The 26,746-nt window shown below is 44.0% G+C and overlaps 1 protein-coding gene across 1 annotated transcript; it reads left to right on the top strand.

Moving 5' to 3' along the window:
• Window positions 1–1,861: 1,861 nt before the first annotated feature.
• Window positions 1,862–26,637, top strand: DUSP14 (dual specificity phosphatase 14). The gene is made up of 3 exons (XM_037070204.1): window positions 1,862–2,005; window positions 23,460–23,550; window positions 25,417–26,637. Exon 3 carries the CDS (start codon window positions 25,510–25,512, stop codon window positions 26,104–26,106), a length of 597 nt encoding a protein of 198 aa, XP_036926099.1. The 5' UTR covers window positions 1,862–2,005; window positions 23,460–23,550; window positions 25,417–25,509; the 3' UTR covers window positions 26,107–26,637.
• The last annotated feature ends 109 nt before the right edge of the window (window positions 26,638–26,746 follow it).

Below are 26,746 nucleotides of genomic sequence, written 5' to 3'. Positions count from 1 at the left end.
ATATAGAAGCGTACACTTGCACTCTAAAGGCATGAAGCACCTCCCTACCTACAGGCCTGTATGTGCAGTCACTAAGTGATGTTGCTGAATATAGCACTTCTTTCTGCTTTCCTTAATCTCTAGATCTTTACAGATGCATCACAGTCGACGCAAAGTCTGTGTTAGCTCTCCTCCCTTCTAGTCACTGGTGAGGATGTGATTCTTCACGGTAGTTTAGTTCCCATAATCCGTAAGAACGCCCTGCTCCTTGTCACTAACTAGAGCTATTCTGGAAACCTGCCTTGTGGGTAACAAACAAGCTTGAATCTGAAGAGGGATGTATCTATTTGTGCGGCTGAGTCACTGAATTGACTGAAGGAAAGACTGTGGGGTGAGAAAGAAATGAAAGCTACATACAATCGCTTCTATTAGACATTTTGCTATTTTGGTATTGGCATGTCAAAAATAAGTTACTAGATGAATTGTTGGGGGAGCAATCTAGTGCTGGGAAGACGCCTTTCCCAGGCAATATTCTCCTGCAGAAAGATTAATTTTGCCTAATTTTAAAGCTTTGATTCTTTATTTATGACGGCAAAATAAACAAATCTCTCCATCCTAGGCCTTTTTAGCTCCCCTAAGATCATCACAAAAATATCTTTGATGTTATGTTTTTGTCTGGGAAGCATACAGAACTTGTAGATATTCCATGGGGTGACTCAGAGTCCGGCTGGGAAGTAGGAACAATATGAAAAAGCCCCAAAGCTTTTTAGTTGAAGATGCCGATGCCAGGAGATGTAAACCCAAAATGCTGCCTTTACTCCCCTCATCAACCCCTCCCCCTAAACAAATGACTGCTCGTTTGATTGCTCAGCAGTTCCGATACCAATGATTTACAACCGTGAGGAGATAGATCTGGTGGTGAGTGAAGGGCTGGGCGTGGAGTCGGGACTCTCAGGTGTCTGACTCACCGCAGAGCCCCGAGGAAGTCGTTTATACCTCCCCTCGCCTGCCGGGGCAGGATTGTGCTGAAAAGTCCATTTTGCATCTACTCATTTTCAGGTGGGTCAACCTAAATTTAAAAATGAACCGCAGAGTGACAGCAAACAAACAAACCCTCAACGAATCCGTATGTTCAGCCTGGACTCAGTAGACCCTGCATCCCTACCTCTGAGGCATGGGCTAGGGATGGGGGTTTGGAGACTCAGGTGGCGCCTGTGTTGGTGGTGGTGGTGGGTTGGCAGTCACGGACAGGCAAAGGATGACCGTATCTATAGCTACTTTTGTGTCTCGGACAATATAGCCTCCCACAGTTACTGGAAACCGCCCACACCTGCCCAAGCAGAAGTCATCCAACAGTTACCACGAGATTTATTTTCCCTGCACTCTTGGATCCCAAATCCCAGGCTCTCCCGGCAGGATAGAAGGTGGAGGTGGGGTGAGAATCAGTGATTAGTCACTAACTGCAGTCTTCACCCCTTTCATAATAGTCGTTTTCTTGCCTTTAACCCTTTCATATCCAGAAAGAACCCAAGTACACCCACCCCTGCACCGGGATCCCAAACCTGGCTTGGAAACGCTGAAGTGGGAAAAGGAGAGACAGAAAGTGAGACTACAGGGGACCCCTAAACAGGACCTGCGGCGGGGGGCCGGGGGTGGTGCGGAGTGAGGGGTTCCGGGTTGGGAGTGGGCGGAGGGGGTGGACCGGCCGGGGGTGTCGGGGCGTGCCTGGGACCAGCCCCTGGGCAACGGAGGACCCACTGTGCATGCGCGCTGCCCGCGGCTCCTAGCGTCCCTCCCCGGCTTCTCCCCCGCGGCGCACTTCTCCCCGCCCCCCCGAAGCCCCGCCCCCACCCCAAGTGCCCCGCCTCCACCCCGGGTGAGGGCGGTGGAGCACAGGGAGCGTGCGCGCGGCCCGCCCCGGGGGCGCGGGCGGAGGTGAGAAGGAGGGGTGAGCACCGCGGCCAGTCCGCAGAAGCCGGGAGCCGCGCTGGAGGACAGATCGTCAGCTGCGATCTCAGCGGAACCGGTACGTGACCCGCGGCCCAGGGGGAGGGCGGCGGGCAGGACGATGATACTTGGCGCCGATGCTGCTCCAGAGCGCTGGCGGTACCGGGTGGCCAGGGCTACGCGCGACCCTCATCTTTGGAAACTTTGTGCCGGCGCCCCCACCTGCTCCCAGGGGTTCTCACATCCTCTGGGTGGCGGGGAGAGGAGAAGCCCGGGGCCCTCCGCCGCGCCCCCTCCTCAGCACACAGCCTCCGCCTCGCTGGCTCTCCTCGCACACCCCCTGCTGCTCTCCTTATTCAGCGGACACCCCGGACCCGTACGGACCCTCGGACCATACCGACCCTCGGGCTCTGGCCAAGCATTTCTGTCTTTTCCCTCCACCCCCACCCCTCTGCTCTGCGGCCCCGCCAGGGCCTCTACCTCTTCACCCTGCCGATGGCATTCGCCCGCTCTGAGCTACGGCAGCCAACGGCGGCCTTTTGCATCTGCCAAAGGTTTCTGCATTGATAGAAGCAACTTGACTTTCAGCAATGCCAAGTATTCAACTTGAGTATTTTTCTCTGTGGTGATAGATTGGTTTGCACAGTGTTAACGTGTCTTATTTTTTCTAAGTACCCTTGCTTCAAAGCGAAGTTGAGTTGTTTGTATGGGAGGAGAATTGCGTACTGTAGCTGCCTTAAGTGGCTTGTATAACAATAGTATTTTATTTAGGTGGATGTTGCCAATGGTACCAGTCAGTGTTGTGGTAACTGAGCATCCCAGAGGCCAGGGAAGAGACTTACAAATGCAATTCTCCTGAGTAGGGATTTATAAAAACAAAACCAAAAAACAACCTTGTGCTTTGTATATAGCAGGACCTCAAGGCATTTAGCAGGTATTAACTAGTTTCTCTTCATTGTAATTTTATGAGCCAGGTAGGTAGAGAGCTGTGCCATCCCGCTTTACAGATGTAAAATCGGAGGAAAAGAGCCAAGACCAGATTCTTTACTAACCTTAAAGGAATATGGACCAAGAGATTTAACCCAGAGTTTCCTGGAATTTCTAGTTCATAAGGCCACTCGAGTACAGTGTAATATAGGAACATCCTCCTTGAGGTTGTGCAGATCAGTCAAAAATCAGAGAGTCAGGGGCCAGCCTTCAACTCCATGCTAGGGATTTAGCTCTGTCACAAAGTGAAGTGATACTGGACAAGTCACAGCTGCTCTAGGTGTTTCCTCCTCTTTAAGACGAGGGGAACAAAGGTGCTGTTTCCTTTGCAAAGTTGTGTGCCTCTGACCTGAGCTGCATTTGGTGATTGTTACTTGTTGTGGACTCATAAAAGCCCCCATTCTTGAGTGTGCTTTAAAAACTGCAGGGACTGAGGCACCCCCCCAGAATGAATAGCTACCTCTCTTCACCAGAGACACCTGAGAACTCATGGCAGGGAGCGCCTGAGGCAGGGACCCCATCCTGGGTGAGGGAAGAGGGTGGCGGGGTGGGAAGGTAGGAAGAAGCCCTGCACAGGCGGCTTGACACATGGGCACTATTCCTGCCTCCAGCTCTGACTCATCTTCTGACGCTTGGGGGAGGAGAGGTAGTTGCTTGATATTTTTGGCTTTCCCCCATAAAAGGGGAGATGGTTTCCTTCATTCCAAATCTTTTTAACGTCATTGTCGAATGTGTCTATGCTGCATTCTCATCTGAAATCTTTCATAGTGGTTGAATGCAGGTATGATTTCTATAATATCCTTTCATAGAATGGCGTAAATGATATATTTATATCATAAAAACTGGCCAGGTGAATACCTTCAGGAAATCCTTTAAGACTTTAGCATAAAAACTAGCATTTTTAAATGATGGTCTTTAGGAAGGTATCTGGGTTTGGTGGATTCCTTTGTAATTGGAACTTTATTTTAAGGCAAAGTGGATTAAAATGCTTTTCCTAAATATCACAAGAAATACTTTTAGTCATCCTTTCTGTAATACATTAAAACTTTACAGAAGGTTAAAGCTTTTTGAGCATCTTTTCCCAAAGCACCTTCTGTGTGTATGTTTATCGGTTTGTGTGTATCATTTTAAATTCTAAGCATTTTCATAAATGTCTTTGCACAAAGTGATTTTTTAATAGAAATTACTTATTATATAATTAACTGATCCTATTCATAGAGATTTGATTTCTGTCTAGAACATGTAGCATGCGTTTTAATTACAACTTGGTCGTAAAGTTTTGTTAATTTTGATCACTTGGTAGTCTTTCTCTGGATAGTGGCAAACAACCTCTTAACCCTTAACCAACTTCAAAGCAGTTACATCATTGAGATCCTGGGCATTCCTCTCAGTTGCAGATGAAACTGTACCTTGAAGAAAAAAGAAATCTAGGGCTACTGTGTATTCATCTTTTCTTTGCTTATAAGGAGGCATAAAAGGGAATGGAAGGCAGGGAGAGTCGCTAAAGCAACAGTGCCTGGGTATAAACTTACAGAGTGAACATTTAAGGTGGCAGCTTTAGTTATTTATGAAAGCTTCGCCAGGCTGAAGACAAAGAAGGGGAAGTGTCAATGTGGGCACAGTTTAGAGCAGTAATTTCAGATGGGTGAGTTAAAACAAAATTCGCATCAAGAGTTTGTGGGTCTAATTGATAGATAGTTATTGAGGACTTTTGCCATGTCAGAGGCACCGTGTGACTGCTGGGGTAGAAGGCAGAGAGGTTCCTGGCCTCATGAAGCTGACAGACTGATGGACATCCAGAGAGGAAGTGCTCTTTCCCAAGATTCGCTAGAATTGTAATGGTTCCAAATCCCTGGACATCAACATTGTAGTTACTTAACCTTTTTAAAAATTCTGAATTGTAGCACACAGAAAAGGGTATAAAACGTAAATGCATAACTTAATTATTTTGCATAAAACACAATCTAACTGCCTTGGAGGTCAAGAAGTGCCCTCATCCCACTCTTTCCCAGTGACAGCCTCCCTCGCCACAGCAGGAACCCAGCCAGTGGCTAGCCTCGTTTTGGGGAAAGCATTTCCTTTTTCTTCCCCTCTAGATTTATACCCTAAATATAGATCTCTGAGCAGTGCAGTTCATTTCGCCTTTTTTTTACCTTTGTGCAGATGGGATCAAAGTAGGAATTCTTTTTGTTGTTATTGCTTAGTTTTTATTTCTCAAACTTAACTCTGTGATCTAGTTAGACTTGGAAGGGGTAAGGAAAATATGGAACCCAGTGAACTATAGTTTTCCTTTAAATCCTTTTTTTGAGATTCATCCATGTTGTTTCCTGTGAGTAGAATTAGTTTAATTTCGGTGTATATATGCATATACAGATATATATGCATATGCATACATTGTTTTGTTTTTAAATCCTTTTAGCATTATATATTTTAAAGATTTTATTCATGTTGTTACCTGTGACTATAATTACCATATTTTTTGGACCATAAGACACACCTAGGTTTTAGAGGAGGAAAACAGGGAAAAAAATTTTGAAACAAAAAAAAAATGTGGTAAAATATTTAATAACATAAATAACACAATATTTCACCAGTGTAAATGTAAACAGAACTCAACAGCAGCATTAACCATTATTCCTCCCAAATTTGGGGGGGTGCGTCTTATAGTCCGAAAAAGGGGTAGATCATTTTTGTATGGACATACTGCAAGTTATCTATTCATCATTGATGGACATCTGGGTTGTTTCTGGTCTGGTGCTGGGTCCCAGGTGTGTGTGTATCCAGCTTTACTAGCTGATGCCTATTTTCTGTAGTGGTTATACCAATTTACATTCCTCCAATGGTGTCAGCCTTGAATTTATAATCTACTGTATTTGCTGTTTAACCACAGTATGTTTGAATATTTCTTTTGTGTGTGTGTGTGTTTCTTTCTCTTTTTTAAAGATTTATTTATTTTTAGAGAGAGGGCAAGGGAGAGAAACACACATGTGAAAGAGAAACATCAGTTGGCTGACTCACATACATAACCAACTGGGGACCTGGCCTACAACCCAGGCATGTGCCCTGATGGGAAATTGAACTGGCGATCGTAGACTTTACAGGCCAGCACTCAACCCACTGAGCTGCACCAGCCAGGGCTGTATTTATCTTTTAAAGATTTTATTTATTTTTTAGAGAGAGGGGAAGGGAGGGAGAAACAGAGGGAGAGAAACATGAATGTGTAAGAGAAACATTGATTGGTTGTCTTTTGCATGCCCCCAGCTGGGGACTTGGCCTGAAACCCAGGCATGTGCCCTGACTGGTAATCAACTAGTGACCTTTTGGCTTGCAAGCTTGTGCTCAGCCCATTGAGCCATACTAGCCAGGGTTTTTTTTTTTTTTTTTGCATTCATTAATTTGAGGGAGGGAAAGGAGAGAGGGGAGAGAGAATAAATTGGTTATTCCACTTATTCACATATTTATTGCTTTTTTTGCATGTGCCCTGACTGGGGATTGAACCTGCAGCTAGGCATTTTAAGATGGCTCTTGTGGCTCAGTGGATTGAGCCCCAGTCAGTGAATCAAAGGGTTGCTGGTTCGATTCCCAATCAGAGCACATGCCTGGATTGCTGGACAGGTCCCCAGTAGGAGGTGCACAAGAGACAACCACACATTGATATTTTTCTCCCTCTCTTTCTTCCTCCATTCCCTGATCTAAAACTAATAAAATCTTGAAGAAAAAAAAAAAAAGATGACACCAGCCAACTGACCTACCTGGTCAGGGTCTGGATATTTCTTGAAATGAATGAATATATATCACCTATGCAACTGATCCCTGGCCCTCATGTATCATTGCATTTACATATATGTATGCTTAATTGTATGGTTTGTACTAACATACCACCCAAAGGACAGAGATGGTTTTTCCACTCTGTCTAGTTGACAAATACCCAATAGAACCCTTCTATTGATATTTAAAAAAAAGAAGATGTATAGCCCTGGCTGGTGTAGCTCAATGGATTGAGCACGGGCCTGCGAACCACACGATCTCGGTTCGATTCCCAGTCAGGGCACATGCCTGGGTTGCAGGCCAGTTCCCAGCATGGGGACTCACGAGAGGCAACCATACATTGATATTTCTCTCCTTCTCTCCTTCCCTTCCCCCTCTAAAGATAAATAAATAAAATTTTAAAAAAGATGTATAGAGAAATTTAAATATGCAAAATGAAGTATTAGAAATAAAAATGTCCAGCCCTGGCTGGTGTAGCTCAGTGGATTGAGGGTGGGCCTGCGAACCACATGATCTTGGTTCGATTCCCAGTCAGGGCACATACCTGGGTTGCAGGCTAGTTCCCAGCAGGAGACTCACGAGAGGCAACCATACATTGATATTTCTCTCCTTCTCTCCTTCCCTTCCTCTTTAAAGATAAATAAATAAAATATTTTTAAAAATAAAAAATAAAAATGTCCAGTACCTAGAAGTCTTTTAAAGATTTTGGGTGAATCCTATCTCTAGGGCTAGTGGATAGCTTGACTTGTGCCCAGCCCAGAATGTGCAAGCCAGCATTGCTGGTCAGTGTGTGACATGTGTAGGAACCCAGGCCAGTTCTTGTTAAAGTGCCCCTGAGGACAGGCACTCACATGCTGGTGGACATGGGCAGATTTCCTAAGAGGCACCAAGCACAGATCCGTGGTTCGTTTTTCTTTTGCAATTCCAAAGGAGTTTCTTTGCCACTGGAATAAATGACTCTTAAAATCTTTAACATGTACTTTTCTCTAAATATTTTTTAGTATGAGACAGAAGAGGTAGTTGAGAACTACCTCTTTTGATGTAGAAAATCCTTGTTTTCTGGGTATGCAGTTGCCTGGTTAACTTTCATTGCCTGTGTTTTGTGTTTCTAGTTAGATTTAAAGATAGGGATGTGAGTTGGGGAGTGGTGAGTGAAGGAGAGGATATGGAGATGTGGGGAGGTCACGTTAGGACAGTTATTAATTTATTAAATTCAGGTATTTGTTGAGTATCTACTGTGCCTAGTATCTGCTAACAGTCTGTTTCTATCCTTAGAGCAGAAAGTTCTACAATTCTGTAGGTTTAGAAAACACCCTCAGAAAGATACTTTTTCTTAGCTGAAGGGATGATGGAAAAACGGTAGCTCAAAGAATGTGAGATTTAAAATTTTTTTTAAAGATTTTTAATTTTACTTTTTTTTAATCTTATTTTATTTTTAGAGGGGAAGGGAAGGAGAAAGGGGAAGGGGAGGAGAGCAGGAGAGAAACATCAGTGTATGATTGCCTCTTGCATGCCCCCTGCTAGGGACCTGGCCTACAACCCAGGTATGTGCCCTGACTGGGAATCGAACCTGCGACCCTTTGGTTCCCAGGCTGACCCTCAATCTACTGAGCCACACCAGCCAGGGCAATAGTCATTTGTTGTAATTAATTTTCTTCTATTCCAAATAATTTTTATTTTTAGAAACTGCCATGACTTAGAAAATTACAAACAACAAATTAACCAACACTATTACCATTCAGAATTGGTTACACTTTATCACTCTTTTATTTAAAAAAGAAAAAAGAAAGCACTATAAAGGTGACGCTTCCTTGAGTCCATTCTCTCTATTCTCCACTGAGACAATTATCCCTATGAATTTGGTAGGTTTCCTTCCAACCTACTTTACTTAAATACAGTCGTGCACTGCATAATGACATCTTGGTCAGTGATGGACCGCATGCTTACCCTATGATGGTGGTCCCATGCATTTATTTATTTATTTATTTATTTATTTATTTAAGAGGGAAAGGGAGGGAGAGAGGGAGAGAAATATCAATGTATGGTTGCCTCTCGTGAGTCCCCTGCTGGGAACTGGCCTGCAGCCCAGGCATGTGCCCTGACTGGGAATTGAACCACAATCGTCTGGTTTGCAGGCCTGTGCTCAATCCACTGAGCTACACCAGCCAGGGCCCATGCGTTTATATAGAGCTAAGAAATTCCTATCCATTAGTGAAGTCATAGGCATTCTAACTAAAGTCATAGTGTGCCATGCACTACTCATGTGTCGGTGTAAACAGACCTGTGCTGCTCGTCATAAACATACAGTACATACAGTCATGTGCAGTACATAATACTTGATAATAAGTGACTAAGTGACTTTGTTACTTGTTTATGTATCTAGTATACTATACTTTTTATTGTTATTTTAGAGTGTACTCTTCCTACTTATAAAAAAAGAGTTTGCTATAAAACAGTGTGCCCTGTTACGCTGGCAGCCCCCTCATGTGTTTCATGTTTATTATGTCTTTTGATTGCATTATTTCCTCTTGTGCTTGATCTGATCTTGTGTTGTTTTTGTTCATCATGGTCCCTAAGTATACAAAATCCACTGCTGGTTTTGCCTCCATGAGGTTATATTGAGTGATTGATCTGGAAGCAAAATTAAAAGTGATTAAAGACTGTGAAGGTGGAAAATATAGCTCACTGGTCAGGCATGTCTCATTCCACCATAGCTACTATTTTAAAGAACAGGAACATTTTAAGCTGGGAACTCTTAAAGGATCTGCTTCATTGAAGGCAGTGAAACTAACTGGTATTCACCAATGGCCTAGGTTAGACATAGGTAAACTTCTAATGACTTAGATTGAAAACCAGACACAGAAGCGCATTCCTTTCCGCACCCTTATGGTAACTGCCAAAGGAAGAAGGTTGTTTTTTCCCCCAATACTGAAAGAAAAGGCTGAAGCCAATGATAATGTTGAATTAACTGCTAGCCTTGGGTGGCTTAAACAGTTTAAGAATTATTAATTATATAATATGAAAGTGAGGGGTGAAGTCTATAGGAGTGCTGATATGAAGACAGCTAAAGAATTTTTGGAAACTCTAGATAAGCTGATTGTGGAGGAAAATTACTTGCCAGAGTAAATATTCGTCATGAATTTAAACCTTCCTATTCTGGAAACAGATACTTGAAAGGACTTTCATCCATAAAAAGGCCAAGTCAATGCCAGTTTTCAAGACAGGATAATAGTCTTGTTTGGGGGCAGTGTTTTAGGCCAGAAATTGAAACCCTCTGTGACCTGGCACAGTGCGAACCTCAGGGCCTTTCAAGGCTTACCAGTAAGCACACACAGCCAGTGCGGGGCAGGAGCAGTAAGAAATCATGGGTGACTCAGCTCCTCTTCCAGGGTGCTCTCCAGAATTGCTGTGCTAGCGAAACGGAGAAGCACTGTGTGAGAATAACAATACCTTTCAAGATTCTGCTAATTGTTGATAATGGTCCCTAGCTGTTGACATCCTCCTTTTATTGGTGATTATCATCCCACTATTAAAGTGGTGTTTGCCCCTCCAAATACCACCTCTTTGATCCAACCAGTGGAACAAGGAATTACAGCCGCCTGTAAGGTCTACAGTGTGAGGAGGAACTTTGTTGCCACTGAGGGGAACACAGAAGAGATTGATGCAATCCTGGAACAATTACATCATCAGTGGCTGCATCAAGAATCTTGTTTGAGCTTGGGGTGATGTCACCAAAGAGTGTGTGTGAATGGCATCTGGAAGAAGACACTCAAGAGGTTCAGTTGTCCGTGACTTCAAAGGATTTACCGAGGATGAGGAGGCTACAGGCATCAACAAGGCTGTGGTTGAAATGACAAACGCTTTAACCTGGGTGAGGATGAGGATGACATTGAGGAGTTCTTAGGGGTGGTTCCTGAAGAATCGACTAATGAGGAGTTGTTGGAACTGGAACAGGGATACATAGCTGAAGATGAGGCAGGAGAAACCTCCGAGAGAAGAAAAGGAAGAATCCCTAAGAAAATTCACAGTAAACTTAGTTTAACCAGAGCTTTTTCAGACTTCAGTAAATTCTGAAAAAGTTTGAAAGTGTGGGCTCCCCAACACCAAAGAGTTTTTATTAATAGGGAGGAATGTTCATGGCATTATCTGCCTAGAAGCAAATGTATGGTCAAACCACCATGGCCATAGTACTGAAAAGAGTGACATGTCCTCAAGAAGAGCCTCAGGCAGGTTCTCCAGGAGTTCCTCCAGAAGAAGGCATTGTGATCATAGGAGATGACAGTTCCATGTATGTTACGCCCTTCCAGTGGGATGAGATGTGCAGGTGGAAGACAGTGAAATTGGTGATCTGACCCTCCATAGGCTAGTGTGTGTGTGTGGTGTGTGTGTGTGTGTGTGTGTTAGGTATTAACAAAAAAGTTTAAAAAGTAAAAAATATATATGTCAAATAAATTTTAAAATAGGAAAAAACCTTACAGAATAAGGTTTTTACAGTATAAAGAAAGAATTTTTTGTTTAGCTGTACAATGAATGTGTTTGTGTTTTAGGCTAAGAGTTAGTACAAAAGAGTCAAAGTTTATAAATAAAAAAGCTTCAGTAAGCTAAAAATTTATTGTTGTTGAAAACTGTACTTTAATAAGCTTGGTGTAGCCTAAGTGTGTAGCATTTATAAGTCTGCAGTAGTGTAGACTTTCACAGTAAGTGCCCTAAACAAGTGCACCTTTTTTAAAAGTATATTTTTAGAAGATTTTATTTATTTTTAGAGAGAGGAAGGGAGAGAGAAAGAGAGGGAGAGAAACATCAACCTGTGACAGATACATTGATCGGTTGCCTTTTGCACACGGCTAACTGGGGACCTGGCACACAACCCAGGCATGTGCCCTGACTGGGAATCAAACCAGCAACCTTTTGGGTCGCAGGCTGGCACTCAATCCACTGAGCTACAGTAGCCAGGGCTGTTTCTGAAGTCTTTTATACTGTAGCTGTACCTTTTCTATGTTGAGGTATGGTTAGCTCTATAAACACCATTGTGTTGTAGTTGATTACAACACTCAGTACCGTAGCATGCTGTATAGGATTATAGCCTGGGAGCAGTAGGCTACATCGTTTAGCCTAGATATGTAGTCGGCTGTGCCATCTCTTATTGAGTTGATTCTTCCCTGTGCTGTAGTGTTCTCAGACATACTCAGTTGCCCTCCAAATGCAATAGGCCTGCTGTCCCTCAGCATGGAGAGGGTATGTAGCTTCATGAGGGTTCCTTCCTTCCAGCTAATGCAAGAGACTTACCAGATTATCTTATTCTGTTCAGAAACTCTACTGGATAATTATAGATGCCTTTTATTAATAAAGAAAAATGGGACATTACCAGTACTTTCTGAATGAAGTTAATTTGGTATAAAATCACCAAAAATGGTGAATTGGGCCAGGGGTATGCTAACTAAGTTCTTACAGGGAGAAAGTAGAGCCTCACTGCTTGAGTTTTAGGAATTTTGATTCATCCAATGAGACATTAAAGGATAAGGTGATCAGGTGGTGATCAGCTTCTCACGGTTCAACTCTTAGTCTTGTGAACTTTATTCTAATTTATAAATTCTTTTTTGTCTTCCTTAAAGTAATAATGAGCTTTGAAGGACTAAGATCTTATTTATGAAAAAATCTGCATTTTCTGAGATTTCATGGTCTTGCTTTTCAGAGGACAGTAGTGACTTTGGCAATTTTGAGACACACTTATACCTACCTACCTACCTTGGGTATAAATTGCTGACATTTTTTAAGTACTCTGCATCTAGATGTTCTGACCTATATTAATTGTAGTTCACCACTTAACCAGAAATCTATGATTCTATTTAGTTTTTAGCACTTGCTCCTGGATAATTTTAAAGTATTACTTATATAGGCTGTGGCACAAACTGGCTTCCAGTGATTACCAAACAAGTTTAAATGTGATTCTGGAATTTTACAGGCGTTTTCTTAGTTTAGGTTTATCAGATTTTTCACACCCAAAGACCATCTCATACCACGTGGGAGTTTTTAGATTAATACTCAGATTATAGCTAAAGCACAATCAGGCTGACCTTGTACCTCCTTAAGTTCTTTCTCTTTGCAGTTTCTGTAGTCTGTCCCAATGAAGTCCACATTTTGGTAGTCTCCAGGTCACTTGATCTGCCATGGTCAGATTGTATGACTAATCAACAGACAGACAACTCATGGAAAGGGTTCCCGTCCCAGGGGGGTTACTGTGTTCTGTGTAGTCTGGGAAAGCCTTGTATCCTCCCTTTACCTCTGATTCCTCGTCTGGGAACCATGACAGCAAATGATACTGATCTGTGAGAGGCTGAGCCTGCTTATGTGCTTTAAATAAAACAGGTGCTTGAGTTTGCTTCAGCAAGTACAGTGGGGCAGACTGAGGCAGACTAATGAGAGCATCTCCTCTCACACTTTAATGTGTATACTGATCACCTGTGGAATCTGATTCCACAGCTCTCGGATGGGGCCTAAGATTCTGCATTTCTACCAACCTCCAAGTTGACAGTGCTGGGTCTTGAATCACACTTTTTGAGTAGTAACTTAGTAGAAAAGAGCTTGTGTTTTCCATCTAGAATCTAAAAATAAGGAGGCTCTTGAAAGGCAAGAGTGGCAGCATGTTTTAAATGGATTGGTGAGAAAACATGATAGTATAATTGTAATCTATAAGACACCTCCCCAAGTAAAGGCGCAGTCTATTCAATAGTGTTGAGAAAATTGGACAGATGTGTGCAAGCAAAAAAAAGAGAGAAAAGAAAAAGAAAGTAGACCAACTTACACCATGCACAACAGTAAACTCAACATTTACCAAAGACTTAAATGTAACACTGAAAACCATAAAAATCCTAGAAGAAAACATAGGCAGTACGATGTTGGACATTTCTTGTAGCGTTTTTTAAAAAATATATCTCGTTGGGCAAGGGAAACTAAGAAAACAATAAACAAATGAGACTACATAAAACTAAAAAGTTTTTCACAGCAGAGGAAACCATCAACAAAATGAAGACAACCCACTGAATGGGATATCACATTTACGAATGATACATCTGATAAGGGGTTAATATCTGAAGTTTACAAAGAACTTGTACAACTCAACACCGAAAAACCAGAACAATCCAGTTAAAAAATGGGCAAAGGATCTGAATAGACACTTCTCCAAGTGGACATACAGAAGGCTAATAGACATATGAAAAGATGCTCAGTGTCACTCATCATCAGAGAAATGCAAATTAAAACCACAGTGAGATATCATCTCACACTTGTCACAATGGCTATCAATAAATCAGCATCAGAAAATGGAGGCATAGGTAGACACACTATGCCTCCTTGCACAACCAAAAGAACAACAAATTTAAAAACAAAAAAACAGCCAGAACTGACAGAAAATAGAACTGTATGGAAGTCTGACAACCAAGGAGTTAAAGAAGAAACATTCATCCAGACCTGTAGGAGGGGCGGAGACTGGCAGTGGGCAGAGAGGACTCCCAGCAAGGTTGTGGCTGGAGGACCCGGTGGGCCAGGTGGCAGCTGGTGGACTCAGCGAGGCAGTGGATTGCAGAGCAGGGGTCCCACATTCTTGTGAACGAGACAGACCACACGTCCCAGGGGTCCAGCGGGGAAATAAATCCTCAAACCTCTGATTGAAAACACCCGTGGGGGTTGAGGCGGCAGTGTGAGGAACTCCCAGCCTCACAGGAGAGTTCATTGGAGAGACCCCACGGGGTCCTAGAACGTACACAAACCCACCCACCTGGGAATCAGCACCAGAAGGGCCCAATTTGATTGTGGGTAGTGGGGGAAGTGACTTAAAACCAGCAGAGAGCAGAGCAAGTGGCACTGCTCCCTCTTGGACCCCTTGCTCACCTACTGCATCACAACGCAGTGATGTGAGTTTTCCCCGCCCTGGCGAATGCCTAAGGCCCCGCCCCTTATACGTAACAGGGGCCAAGAGACAAAAATGGCCCAAATGAAAGAACATATCAAAGCTCCAGAAAAAATACAACTAAGTGATGAAGAGATAGTCGACCTATCAGATGCAGAGTTCAAAACAGTGGTAATCAGAATGCTCACATAATTGGTTCAATTTGGTGGCAAATTATAGGAAAAAATGAAGGCTATGCTAAGTGAAATAAAGGAAAATGTACTGGGAACCAACAGTGATGGGAAGGAAACCAGGACTCAAATCAATGGTTTGTACCAGAAGGAAGAAGTAAACATTCAACCAGAACAAAATGAAGAAACAAGATTTCAGAAAAATGAGGAGGCTCTGGAACCTCCAGGACATCTTTAAAGGTTCCAACATCCAAATCATGGGGTGCTAGAAGGAGAAGAGGAAGAGTAAGAAATTGAAAACTTATTTGAAAACATAATGATGGAGAACTTCCCCAATCTGGCAAAGGAAATAGACTTCCAGGAAGTCCAGGAAGCTCAGAGAGTTCCAAAGAAGGTGGACCCAAAGAGGAACACACCAAGGCACATCATAATTACATTACCCAAGATTAAAGATAAGGAGAGAATCTTAAAAGTAGCAAGAGAAAATGAGAGAGTTACCTACAAAGCAGTGCCCATAAGACTGTCAGCTGATTTCTCAAAAGAAACCTTGCAGGCAAGAAGGGACTGGAAAGAAGTATTCCAAGTCATGAAAGGCAAGGACCTACATCCAAGATTACTCTGTCCAGCAAAGCTATCATTTAGAATGGAAGGGCGGATAAAGTGTGCTTCTCAGATAAGGTCAAGTTCAAGGAGTTCATCATCACCAAGCCGTTATTATATGAAATGTTAAAGGAATGTATCTAAGAAAAAGATGATCAAAATATAAACTGTAAAAGGACAGCAAACTCACAGTTATTACACCAAACCTAAAAAAACCCAAAACCAAAAACAAACTGAGCAAACACAGAATCACAGAAATGGAGATCACGTGGAGGGTTATCAGTGGGGGAGTGGAGGAGGGAGGGGGGAAAGGTACAGAGAATAAGTAGCATAAATGGTAGGTAGAAAATAGACAGGGGGAGGGTGTTAAGAATAGTATAGGAAATGTAGAAGCCAGAGAACTTATATGTCTGACCTATGGACGTGAACTACAAGGGGGGAATGCAGGTGGGAGGGGGTGTACAGGGTGGAGGGAAATAAAGGGGGGAAGATGGGATAACCAATAAAATACATTTAAAAAATAAATCAACATCAAGTGCTGGTGAGGATGTGGAGAAAAGGAAACCCTTGTGCACTGTTGGTGGGAATGCAGATTGGTGCAGTCACTGTGGAGAGCAGTATAGAATTTCCTAAAAAAATTAAAAATGGAACTGCCTTATGACCCAGTGATTCCACTCCTGGGAATATATCCAAAGAAAACCGAAACCCTAATTCAGAAGAATATATGCAACCTGTGTTCATTGCAGCATGATTTACAATAGCCAGGGTCTGGAAGCAGCCCAAGTGTTGGTAAGTAGATAAAAAAGGTGTGGTACAGTCACTCAATGGTATACTACTCTGCTGTAAAAATAAGGAAATCTTACCTTTTGCGACAACATCGATGGCCCTGGAGTATTATGATAAGTGAAACAAGTCAGTAAGTGAAAGACAAATACCATATGATTTTACTTAAATGTGGAATCTAATGAACAAAATAAGCAAAACAGATTCTGATAAGAAAACAGACTGACAGCTGTCAGAGGTGAGCGGGTTTGGGGAGCTTGGTAAAAAAAGGTGAACTTTGGCCTTAAGCAAAAGGAAAAAAATTTAGAACCTCATTAAGACACAGACAACACGGTGGTGATGACCAGAGGGAAGAGGAACTAGGGGAGGTTGAAGAAGGTGAAGTGGGGATAAATGGTGACGGAAGGAAACTTGACTTTAGAAGGTGAACACATAATATAATATAAAGATGATGAATTATAGAATTGTACACCTGAAACCTATATAGTTTTATTAACCAATGCTGTCCCAATAAATTCAGTAAAATTTTTAAAAAAATGCACCTTCCTGCCTGGGCCTGTGTGGCTCAGCTGCTCTGTAACCAATATAGTAACCCAGCATTTGAGTTTTATTTTTAATGTTGTGTCAGAAAGCATTTTTCCCTTAATGAAAGATTGCCACACTGTGATTTTTATTTGTAAGATTATATTAACTTTGTCCCCCAGTAGAATATATTTCTGATGTAATAATGAAAATAATGAGGAAACTAATACTTATTATGGTAGTGTAGGCTAAAAGGCTTCTGTGTTAACAAAAAGTGACTTTAAGGTTTTTAAAGAACTAGAGAAAGATTTACTTTTATGGAGAAAATGTGATTATATAGGCTTTTCAAGTATAAAAAATAAACAGTGTAGGCCTCCAGTGGCTACTGAAGGCCTGAAATTCCTAAACCTAAAAATATTTTAGCCAGGTCAGTGTACACAGTCATCTCCAGCACCATCGGGGCCGTGTTCTGCTTGTTCAGCATGGAGTGAAAAGGCAGTGGGGAGAGTTCAGTTCTTCACCTGCTGGTTCTGGGGGCTGTCACGGTTTTTCACAATGGGAAGTAGTCTCTGTGGCACTGGGATGGATGCTCCAAATCAGGGTCCAGCACAAATAACGCCCCCTTTTTAAATGACAAAATCATAAACATGTAATTCTGGCATTTTAGGTGAAATGTTCAAATTAAAACTCTGAATCATGACACGCGTATTATTACCCTACCACCCACACTCGAGCAGGCGTTCCCTCTGCCGGACCCTGTGGACTGTGACTCCCGGCAGCGATTCCGCGTCTGTTCGGGGTACGGAGGCCAGTGCTGACGTGAGGCTGCTGCCCACATCCCGGGAGCTCCAGTGCGGGGAGCAACCAGTTGTTAATAGCTTAGGCATTAACGGAGATTCCAGGCCCATTGGGCAGACATTAGTTCTTCATTTTGTTTAGCACTTAGCACTTTGATGCTCATTATTCACAGAAACCAGCATCATCCCTGATGAGACATGGCTTACAACCTGTAAAAGAAATACCTCTCTGGGGTTGGTTTAGGACAGCTCCTTTTTGTCTTTCACCCCACCCAAGCCCTCCCCTGGCTGAAAAAAGCGTTTGTTTTTTTTTACCTGAAGAAGTAAATGCAGCTGTCAGAGTGACGTGGAGGGCTGAGTTGAACACCATGGACAGCGACGTGGACATCCCTTTGCTTTCCCTTTGGTCATGCTTGCTCCAGAGACAAGTGTGCTGCGGTGTGAGCGCTCACAGCACCTCACAGTCTTACATCCCTCGGGTGTGGGTCAGTCTCGTACCCTCCTAACAGGTGCCATTGTTTTGTCTTCCAGGGCTCATTGCCTAAGTTGATTTTGACACACTTGTGGTATAATACCCATATTTTCTTTTATTCTTTATTATCAGAACCTGCGAATCTCAGAACTTAGCAAACTGAGGCTTCTTATTGTGCCTACTCTGCTCAGTGCCTTCTTCTTGCTGAGATCCTTCTGTCTGGAGGGCTTTCTGTGTCCTGAGTTGTGTGCCTGCTTGTGGCAATATTTTCATATTCTGGGCAGTAAGAGAGACTGGAACAGCGATCTGGGCTGTATCTTCTATTAGTGACATTTACACATGTTCTTAGGCAGACCCAAGACCCCCTTCACGCATCAAGGGCACTGGTTGGAGGTGTCAGAGTGCTGGAAGGCAGGAGATGAGGGCACAGCCACCCCCGCAGTCACACAGAGGAGCCCGGACACCTCGGGTCTTTTCTTTGTTAGGTGCTTGTGTGCTGTAGGTTGAAATCCTCTCACCCTTTCTGAGCCTTGCATTTTCCGATCTGTAAACAGGGGCCCGGAATATTAGAGGAGTGAGTATCTGGTGTCTGTGCTCTCCAGCAGAAGTTTTTCTAAACCTTGGAGCCAGCAGTGGCATTTTAAGCAGGTTTGTTGGCACGAGACTGACTAGCAGCAGCAGGGAGAGAGCATCACGTCTGTCTCACTTGGATTCCGCCCCGAGGACTCACAGTCTGTTTTCCTTTCCCCATCGCACCCAGTACCCTATCGCTGCCCAACGAAGGAGCGTTAACAGAATGCTAGGCTTCTGCCCACCCATTACTTACTTTGGCCCTTGACGAAGACTTTTCTGCTGAAAAGGCCAGTGAGCCTGGGACCCCTGCCTCAGTAGGGCAGGTGGCCTCCTAAACAGAATGATTAGTTGGGAGACAGCAAGACTGAGTCCCTCTTAATGAGGCAGTAACTAGATAACCTGGTTAGAAATTTGATTAGCATCTTCCAGATTTTCCACATTGAGGAGGGAGTTATCACCACCAGTTTGAGAGCCTAATTTTGTGTTTAGTACATGTGCCTTTGCTTTTTAAACTACCAGGGTTCTGCCAAGGAAAGACTTGGAAGTGGCAAGTCACAGTGCTCAGCTGCAGGACAGGACGTTCCCATGTAGAAGTTCTGTGCATGTCCATTTCCATCTAACACCCACGTCCGCACACCTTATGCAACCAATTCCTCGTTCCTCATAATGTGATTGCATCTCTATACTTCTCCATGTACCCTGTATCATAAGTCATCAGGTGTGGGCCCCTAAAGAGGGGTGTAACCTTGGGTGAGGAGGCTCCCTCTGGACAAGAGCAGCTTCTGGGAAGGACTTGCGATCTCTCAACACCAGTGCCCTGAGTGCCTCAGTTTTGAAGGGGACTCTGGGTGGCACCCCGCGGCACCCACCTCTGCAGTGGACTCGGAGTGTCCTCTGACCAGCAGCATCAGTGTCACCTGGGCAGTGGCAGATCTCCAACTCCACTCTGCAACTGCTGAGTCAGGAAGGGGGTGAGGGCCCTCCAGTGGTTCGGATGCACATCCAAGTTTGAGAATCCCTGCATTATAAAGCTGTAACTATTTTCATTTTCTAGAGGGTTTTTTTTTTTGAGGTATAAGTTGGCATGCAACATACTAGTTTCAGGTGTACAACATAATTTGATATTTGCAAATATATTACAAAATGATCACCACAATACGTGTGTCACCATACATTTTTTTTCTTGTGATGAGAACTTTTAAGATTTACTCTGAGAAACTTTCAAATACATGCAATGCAGTACTAACTACAGCCACCATGCTATACATTATATCTCTATGACTTACTTTGTATAAGTCTTTGTCTGAACGTTGGTGTCTTTTAACCTCCTTCACTCATTTAGTCTCTCCTCTGGCAACCACTAAGCCATTCTGTGTCTATGAGCTTGGGTTGTTTTCATTGTTGTTTTTAGGTTTTACATGTAACTGATACCATGCCGTGTTTGTCTTTCTCTTTCTGACTTATTTCACTTAGCACAATGCCCTCAAAATCAATCTCTGCTGCAAATGGCAAGGCTTCCTTTTTCATGGCCAAATAATATTCCATTGTGTGCATGTATGTGTATATATGTATATATAGTATATATAGCATATAGTTGTTACAGTTGTGCAAACCAGCAGGGACTGCACAACTATATGAGTGAGACGCAGGGCTTCTGGAGTCCCAGGCTTTCTTTTTGAGGACTGTGCAGAAATCACGTGCTCACAGACTCATTTGCTCTGAGTTCCAGTGTAGAAGAGGAAGCTCAAAGAGCACCAGGGACATATAGGGAGGAACCAAATAAACTGGCTTCAGGGCAAGGGCTGGAGGGGCCGAGGGCAGGGTAGATTTCTCTGGGGATGGAAGCCCTGTCAGGTGCTGTCCCTCATACAGCTGTCCAGTGCAGACAGGTAACCAGTCTGCGCCCTCCCTTAACCTGGCTAACACCATTTGCCCAGCCCTGGAGATTCCCTGACACCCTGCCCCGTCCAACTCACATGCCTGGCCCGAGCTACTTCCAGCGGCTTTCCCACACACGTGGCCTGCCTTGACTTGCACTTTGAACTTCCCTAAAATCTCTCAAACAAGCAGCAGCTGGCCTCAGCATTCCCTGTACCTCTTAGTAAGCAGTTCCAAGCCTGGCACAAGCAGCAACTGATCTCAGCTTGCACTGTAACTCCCATTAGGTGGCACCAGGCCTGGCATAAGCTGTGGCCAGGGTTGACCTGGAATAGTAGCTTCAGCTAAGCCACAAACCCAACACAAGAGGCAGTGGCCTCAGCTCACACCTCGGTGTCCATCAAGGGTCCTAAGCCCAGCACTAGTGGCAACTAACCAGAGATCACTTTGAGCTCCCACCACAACCCCTGCACAAATGGCAGCTGACCTTGGCCTGGAGCCTCCAGGGGCCTCCAGAACCAACACACTCACTCGGTGGCCAGCTTCAGGGCACACAAGAGCACCACCCAGACAGCTCCCCAAGAGGGACACACCCAGAGAGGGTGCACTCAGCAGGCAAAATTTAAAACTCAAATTTGAAAAGATATATGCACCCCTGTGTTCATTGCAATATTATTTGCAATAGCCAAGATACAGAAGCAACCTAAGTGTGCAAGAAGATGTGGTAAGTATATACAATGGAATATTATTAAGCCATAAGAAGAAAGCTTTCCATTTGTAACAACATGGATGGACCTAGAAGGTATTTTGCTAAGTGAAATAAGTCAGAGAAAGACAAATACCATATGATTTCACTTACATGTGAAACCTAAAAAAACAAATGAACAATCAAAACAGAAACGAACTCATAGGTAGATTAAATTGATGGTCACCAGATAGGTTGGGAAGAGGCTGGGAAGATAAGGTGAAGTTGGGTTAAGAAGTAGCAATTGCCAGTTATAAAACCAGTCACAGGATGTCAAGTCCAGCATAGGGAATGTAGTAATATTGTAATAACTATGTATGGTGTCAGATGGGTACTGGACTTAGTAGGTTGGTCACTTCAAAGTTACATAAGCACCTAATCACTGTGATACACCTGAGACTGATACAAAACTGTATGTCACCTGTAATTGAGGGGGAAGTGTGTAAATATGTACAGTCTTGTGGGACCACAAACATAAGTCCCGCTGGCCACTAGAGTTGGGCTAGACGTGTGCCGAAGCTGCAGCCAGCCCCTCCGGCCAGAGGCCCAGGATGAGCGAAGAGGCCTCTTCCACAGAAAGGCAGGGTATGTCTGGGTGGTGCTCTGGGAGTGACGCCAGCCAGGAATTGTTTGTTACAGTCCCGGGGGTCCCAGGAACCCAAGTCCTGCTGCCCACCAGAGCTCGGCAGTCAGGGGGGCATGCCCCAGTCATGCCCACAGAAGCCAGGGCATGGGACACACACAGAAGCTCCTCTCCAGGAAGTCCCAGCGCTCGGGAGGGCAACAGCAGGGCGAACGTAGTGCTTACCCTCCGTGGTCCTGGGAGGACTACAGTGGGCCCTTACCTGTGTGCGTGATTATAAGCCCGCCCCACAGGCTGCACGGTATGGCTGTTTTTGAAGTGTTTCGAAGAAAACTACAGTGGAACCTCAGTTCTTTAACTTAATGCGTTCTGGAAAACTTCAAGTGATTTGTTTGAAAACTGAACCTCCTCTGTCTCCTGAGAGAAGCGTCAGTGATCATACAGGTATGAGCATGAAAGCATTGTCGGGTAGAGAGAATCAAGGCCCAAGTTCGTTAGACAACCGAGACATTTTTTCATGAACTTGGTCAAGAACCAAATTGTTCAAGAACTGAGGTTTGACTGTACTTTAAAATGTTAAATACGCACATGTCGTATGCCCTTCCACTCCTAGGTGTTTAAAATAAGAGAAAGGAAGGCATATGTCCACACAAATGAATGTTTGCATCAGCTTTACTTGTGATAGCCTAAAGGGAACTCCGTTTCCTTCAGTAGGGGAATAAACTATGGTAGGTCTACCTATACAATGGAATACCACTCAGCAATGAAAAGGAACGAACTATTGATATCTTCAACATGGATGGATGTCAAAATAATTACACTGAGTGAAAGTCAGACTATCCCCTTCCAAACACTACCCTATGTTGGATGATTTCATTATATAAAAATCTAGAAAGTGCAAATTATAGTAACAGAAAACAGATCAGTGTTTGCTAGGGAAGAGGGCTAGAGGGGGAGGGAGGGATGAATTATAAAGGAGAATGAGGAAATATTGGGGGGTGATATATTATTCTGAGGTCATGGTGTCTCCAGAGTCAAAACTCATCAAGTTGTATGCTTGGTGAAGTTATACATCAATAATGCCTCAGGAGAGCTGTACAAAATAATTGCAATTTAAGTCTGATGGTCCCTGGGAAAGGCAGAGGGACAGGTGGGAGAGGAACACACTTTTAATGCTGCTCATAGGTGAGCACGATATCGTTACACAGATGAAGAAATGAGAGGGCCACCGCGGAAGGGGGGGAATGAAATTTCTGATTACCCCCTCAACACCACTGCCTGTAGTGGGCATGCGTGGCTGCAGCGGCCCCTGTGGCACGGCTCTTCATGAAGTGGTCTTCCTGTGTCTGGCTGAGCTGTGGCGTCCAGCACGACAGCCCCACTGCTGGGCTGGCTGAGGGCGCGTGGGAGAGGTGCCTGTCTCATTCTGCATCTCTTGCTGGCCCATAAACAGTGTTTTACATTCATCGATATGTTGTGGTTTCTGAATCTCTTGCATTCCAAAATTTGTCTGTTATGGCCAAAACCGTATTGATATTTACCACACCACAGGCTGTGTGTCATTAATGAAAGCTGATACTTAGGCTGGTATTTCTGACTGCCTCATTCTTTAAAGGCACATCTAGATATAGTTAACATGCTTTCTACTTCCCAGATATATTCTAGTCAAACCCAGTTAGTAAAAAACCCAGGAGGAGTTCTCTTGAACTTCTTGATTGGCCACATGCTTCCTTCCTTGTGTTTCTGCAGGTCTGATTTACACCCACGGTGATCAGCACTCACTCACTCAGGACTTTGTGGATCCAGACCCAGGGCTCCAGCGAACCCGGACCCCTCCCAAGTGAGTAGCCCCAGCGGTAACTGTGTCTGCAGAACTAGGGATGTTTTCTCACTGAAATCACTTCAGGCATCCATCCCTACGTCACCGTCACCGTGGTGGCGATAAGCACACTTCCCAGGGGACACAGAGGATAAAGCAGTGTGAATGTGCAAGGAGAGGAATTGATGTCTAAAATCTCAGGAAACCAATAATTTTTTCTGTTGTTACTTATAATACACACATCTAGATTCATCTTGGAGCTTAGAATTGGCCGAGGAAGGTGAAGTTATTTAACCAAACCCAGGGTCAGGTTGGCTAAAATGCTCACTAACTAGACAAATGAATTTTTGAGACCTTGGCCTTCAGATTGCCCAGGAGTATTTCCACGGAGATGCCACAGCACAAGTTACTCACATTTTGGTTGGATTTTCAAAGTGTTCGCATGTCACAAATCTCATAGGAAGAGCTTTGCTTTTTTTTTTTTAAAAGTAATAAAGGGCTAAAGTGACCCTATGTCCTGGCTTTTCTGTAACTGAGCCAATTCATTATCTTTTCAGTTTATAAAGGCAGTTCATTGACTACATTATCCAGTGTGGTATCACAAGATCTGTCTAGAATTAGGCACGGAGGTAGGCAACAGTGTATGAAACAGTGTGGCGGCAGGATGGATCAGAATTTTATTTTTTTTTAGATTTTATTTATTTTTAGAGACAGGGGAAGAGAGGAAAACATCAATGTGTAGTTGCCTCTCCTGCGCCTCCTACTGGGGAACCTGGCTCACAACTTAGGCATGTGCCCTGACTGGGAATCAAACCAGAGACCCTTTGGTTCACAGGCCGGCACTCAACCCACTGAGCCACACCAGCCAGGGCCAGAATTTCTGATTTCTTCCAAATTACTAAGGAACATCACTCTCTTCAGTAAGAGCAAAACCCTGCAAGGGTTGTTGTACAGGAACTAGCTGGGCATATTTCTTCTACTTTTCCTAAAATAGGATGCCTATTTCCATCTGATGCCTTTAAAATTTTTTATTTCCCCATTTTATTTATTTATATTTCAATAAATATAAATCCCTAGGGGCACAGTATTACACGGATTCTGTGTCCAGTGGCCTCAGCAGGACGGTCGCTTTGGCATTTACCACTGGCCATCCACTGTTTCCATGAGCATGAGTTCTCTTCCCCCAGGCGACTCTGGGTTTGTTTGGTTTACCCCCAGGAGTCACTGTGTTGTTCTTGGCTTTGTTGTACACATAAGCACATCTCTTGCCTAGACAAAATCCACTTTCATCTCGAGCATCAGCACCTTCAATTTTAAGATGAGCTGTGTGCTCCCTCTGGTTCCAGAGACCCCGCGTATAGCCTGCAAAATGGCCTTGGACCACACCCTCCAGACATACTTGTCATCGCAGAAGTCATGTTCCCAGAGAGCCTCCACAGGCTCCAAGACAAAAAGGAAGGCGAGCAAAAACACTCAAAAATAAAAACAGACTGCTAAGTATTTTAATTTTTTTTTCAATGGATTTTAGAGAGGGAGGGAAAGAGAGAAGCATCAGTTTGTTCCACTTATGTGTGCATTCATTGGTTGATTCATGTGCGTGCCCTGACCAGGGATTGAATCCACAGCCCTGGTGTATCGGGGTGACACTCAACTGACTGGCTGAGGCTCAGATGGCTGAATTTCACATTGATTTTACCTATTGGTGTCTTAGGCTGCTTTTTCTAACTGATAATCCATAGCTGATTTGTCTACATCCTTGAAAGAACATACTCTATTATAGAAAATAACGATTCCTAATCCTTTTACCTGCCCATTGCACAGTACTCGCAGAAGGCTGTGGTGACTCAGTAGCATAGGAAGTACTGACAGATAACCTGTATTTTGCAGGAAGAAGATCGTAATTTTGGATTCCCTGGTGGAGGAAAACAAAAACACTCTGGTCTTGCTTCCAATGACGCAAGTGTGATTGTTGGCGTCTTCATGGGCTCCAGAGGTCACAGCACGCTGCCGCGGACTCTCATGGCCCCTCGGATGATTTCTGAGGGAGACATAGGAGGCATTGCTCAGATCACCTCCTCGCTCTTCCTGGGCAGAGGCAGTGTGGCCTCCAACCGGCATCTCCTCCAGGCTCGTGGCATCACCTGCATTGTTAATGCTACCATTGAGATCCCCAATTTCAACTGGCCCCAATTTGAATACGTTAAAGTGCCTCTGGCTGACATGCCTCACGCCCCCATCGGACTGTACTTTGACACCGTGGCTGACAAGATCCACAGTGTGAGCAGGAAGCATGGGGCCACTCTGGTGCACTGTGCGGCAGGGGTGAGCCGCTCGGCCACCCTCTGCATTGCTTACCTGATGAAATTCCACAGTGTGTGCCTGCTGGAGGCGTACAACTGGGTGAAAGCCCGGAGGCCTGTCATCAGGCCCAACGTAGGCTTTTGGAGGCAGCTGATAGACTACGAGCGCCAGCTCTTTGGGAAGTCGACGGTTAAAATGGTACAGACACCTTACGGCATAGTGCCAGACGTTTATGAGAAAGAGTCCCGACACCTGATGCCTTACTGGGGGATTTAATGCCCCCAAAGTCTGCATCAGCAGCCCCGTGGGCAGGACCAGCATCTGCTACACACCGTTTGCTCCCCTCTTCACCTTTCTTTTCAAATGGTTGACTTTCGGTTCTCCCTGAAGTGTTTTTTACACTGGGTGTTCATTTATTTTCATGGGCATGGAGGAGGGGGGAACATAAGGGGAATGCATACACTGCTAGAAACATTTTTAAAACTAACATTTTGGAATAGTGTTTATGAAAACCTTTAACTGGCTTTTACTTTTTAATAATTTGAACAGTTTAATGAACTGTTTGGTTCCGCTCCATTTTGAATCCCATGCCTTCTGGCATCACGACAGGTGCAGGAGGAGCTCAGTGCAAAAATCACCTTGGGTCCTGGTTAACCCTCTAGAGACAAGCTCTGCCTAAGGCTGCTGACCACCCAAGTGCTTAGAGAAGATGGATACCAGCTTCCGTCTCTATTGGATTAGCCCCACTCTTTCCTCCCCCCTTTATTATTTAGTAACTTTGTAAGTAAAAAAAAAAAAGACTAACAATTATTTAGCTGTTAAGAAATTATAATGAAATCTGCTGCAGGCACCCTCTTGGAATCAATGTGCTCCAGGACTATATCAACATTATTTTTAATAAACCTATCTGCTTAAC

The sequence above is a fragment of the Sturnira hondurensis genome, unplaced genomic scaffold, assembly GCF_014824575.4.
Source record: "Sturnira hondurensis isolate 20B ecotype Veracruz unplaced genomic scaffold, ASM1482457v3 Scaffold0018728, whole genome shotgun sequence".
NCBI classification, from domain to species: Eukaryota; Metazoa; Chordata; class Mammalia; order Chiroptera; family Phyllostomidae; genus Sturnira; species Sturnira hondurensis.
The sequence above is the reverse complement of the archived record's forward strand: the minus strand, read 5'-3'. Positions and strand labels throughout refer to the sequence as shown.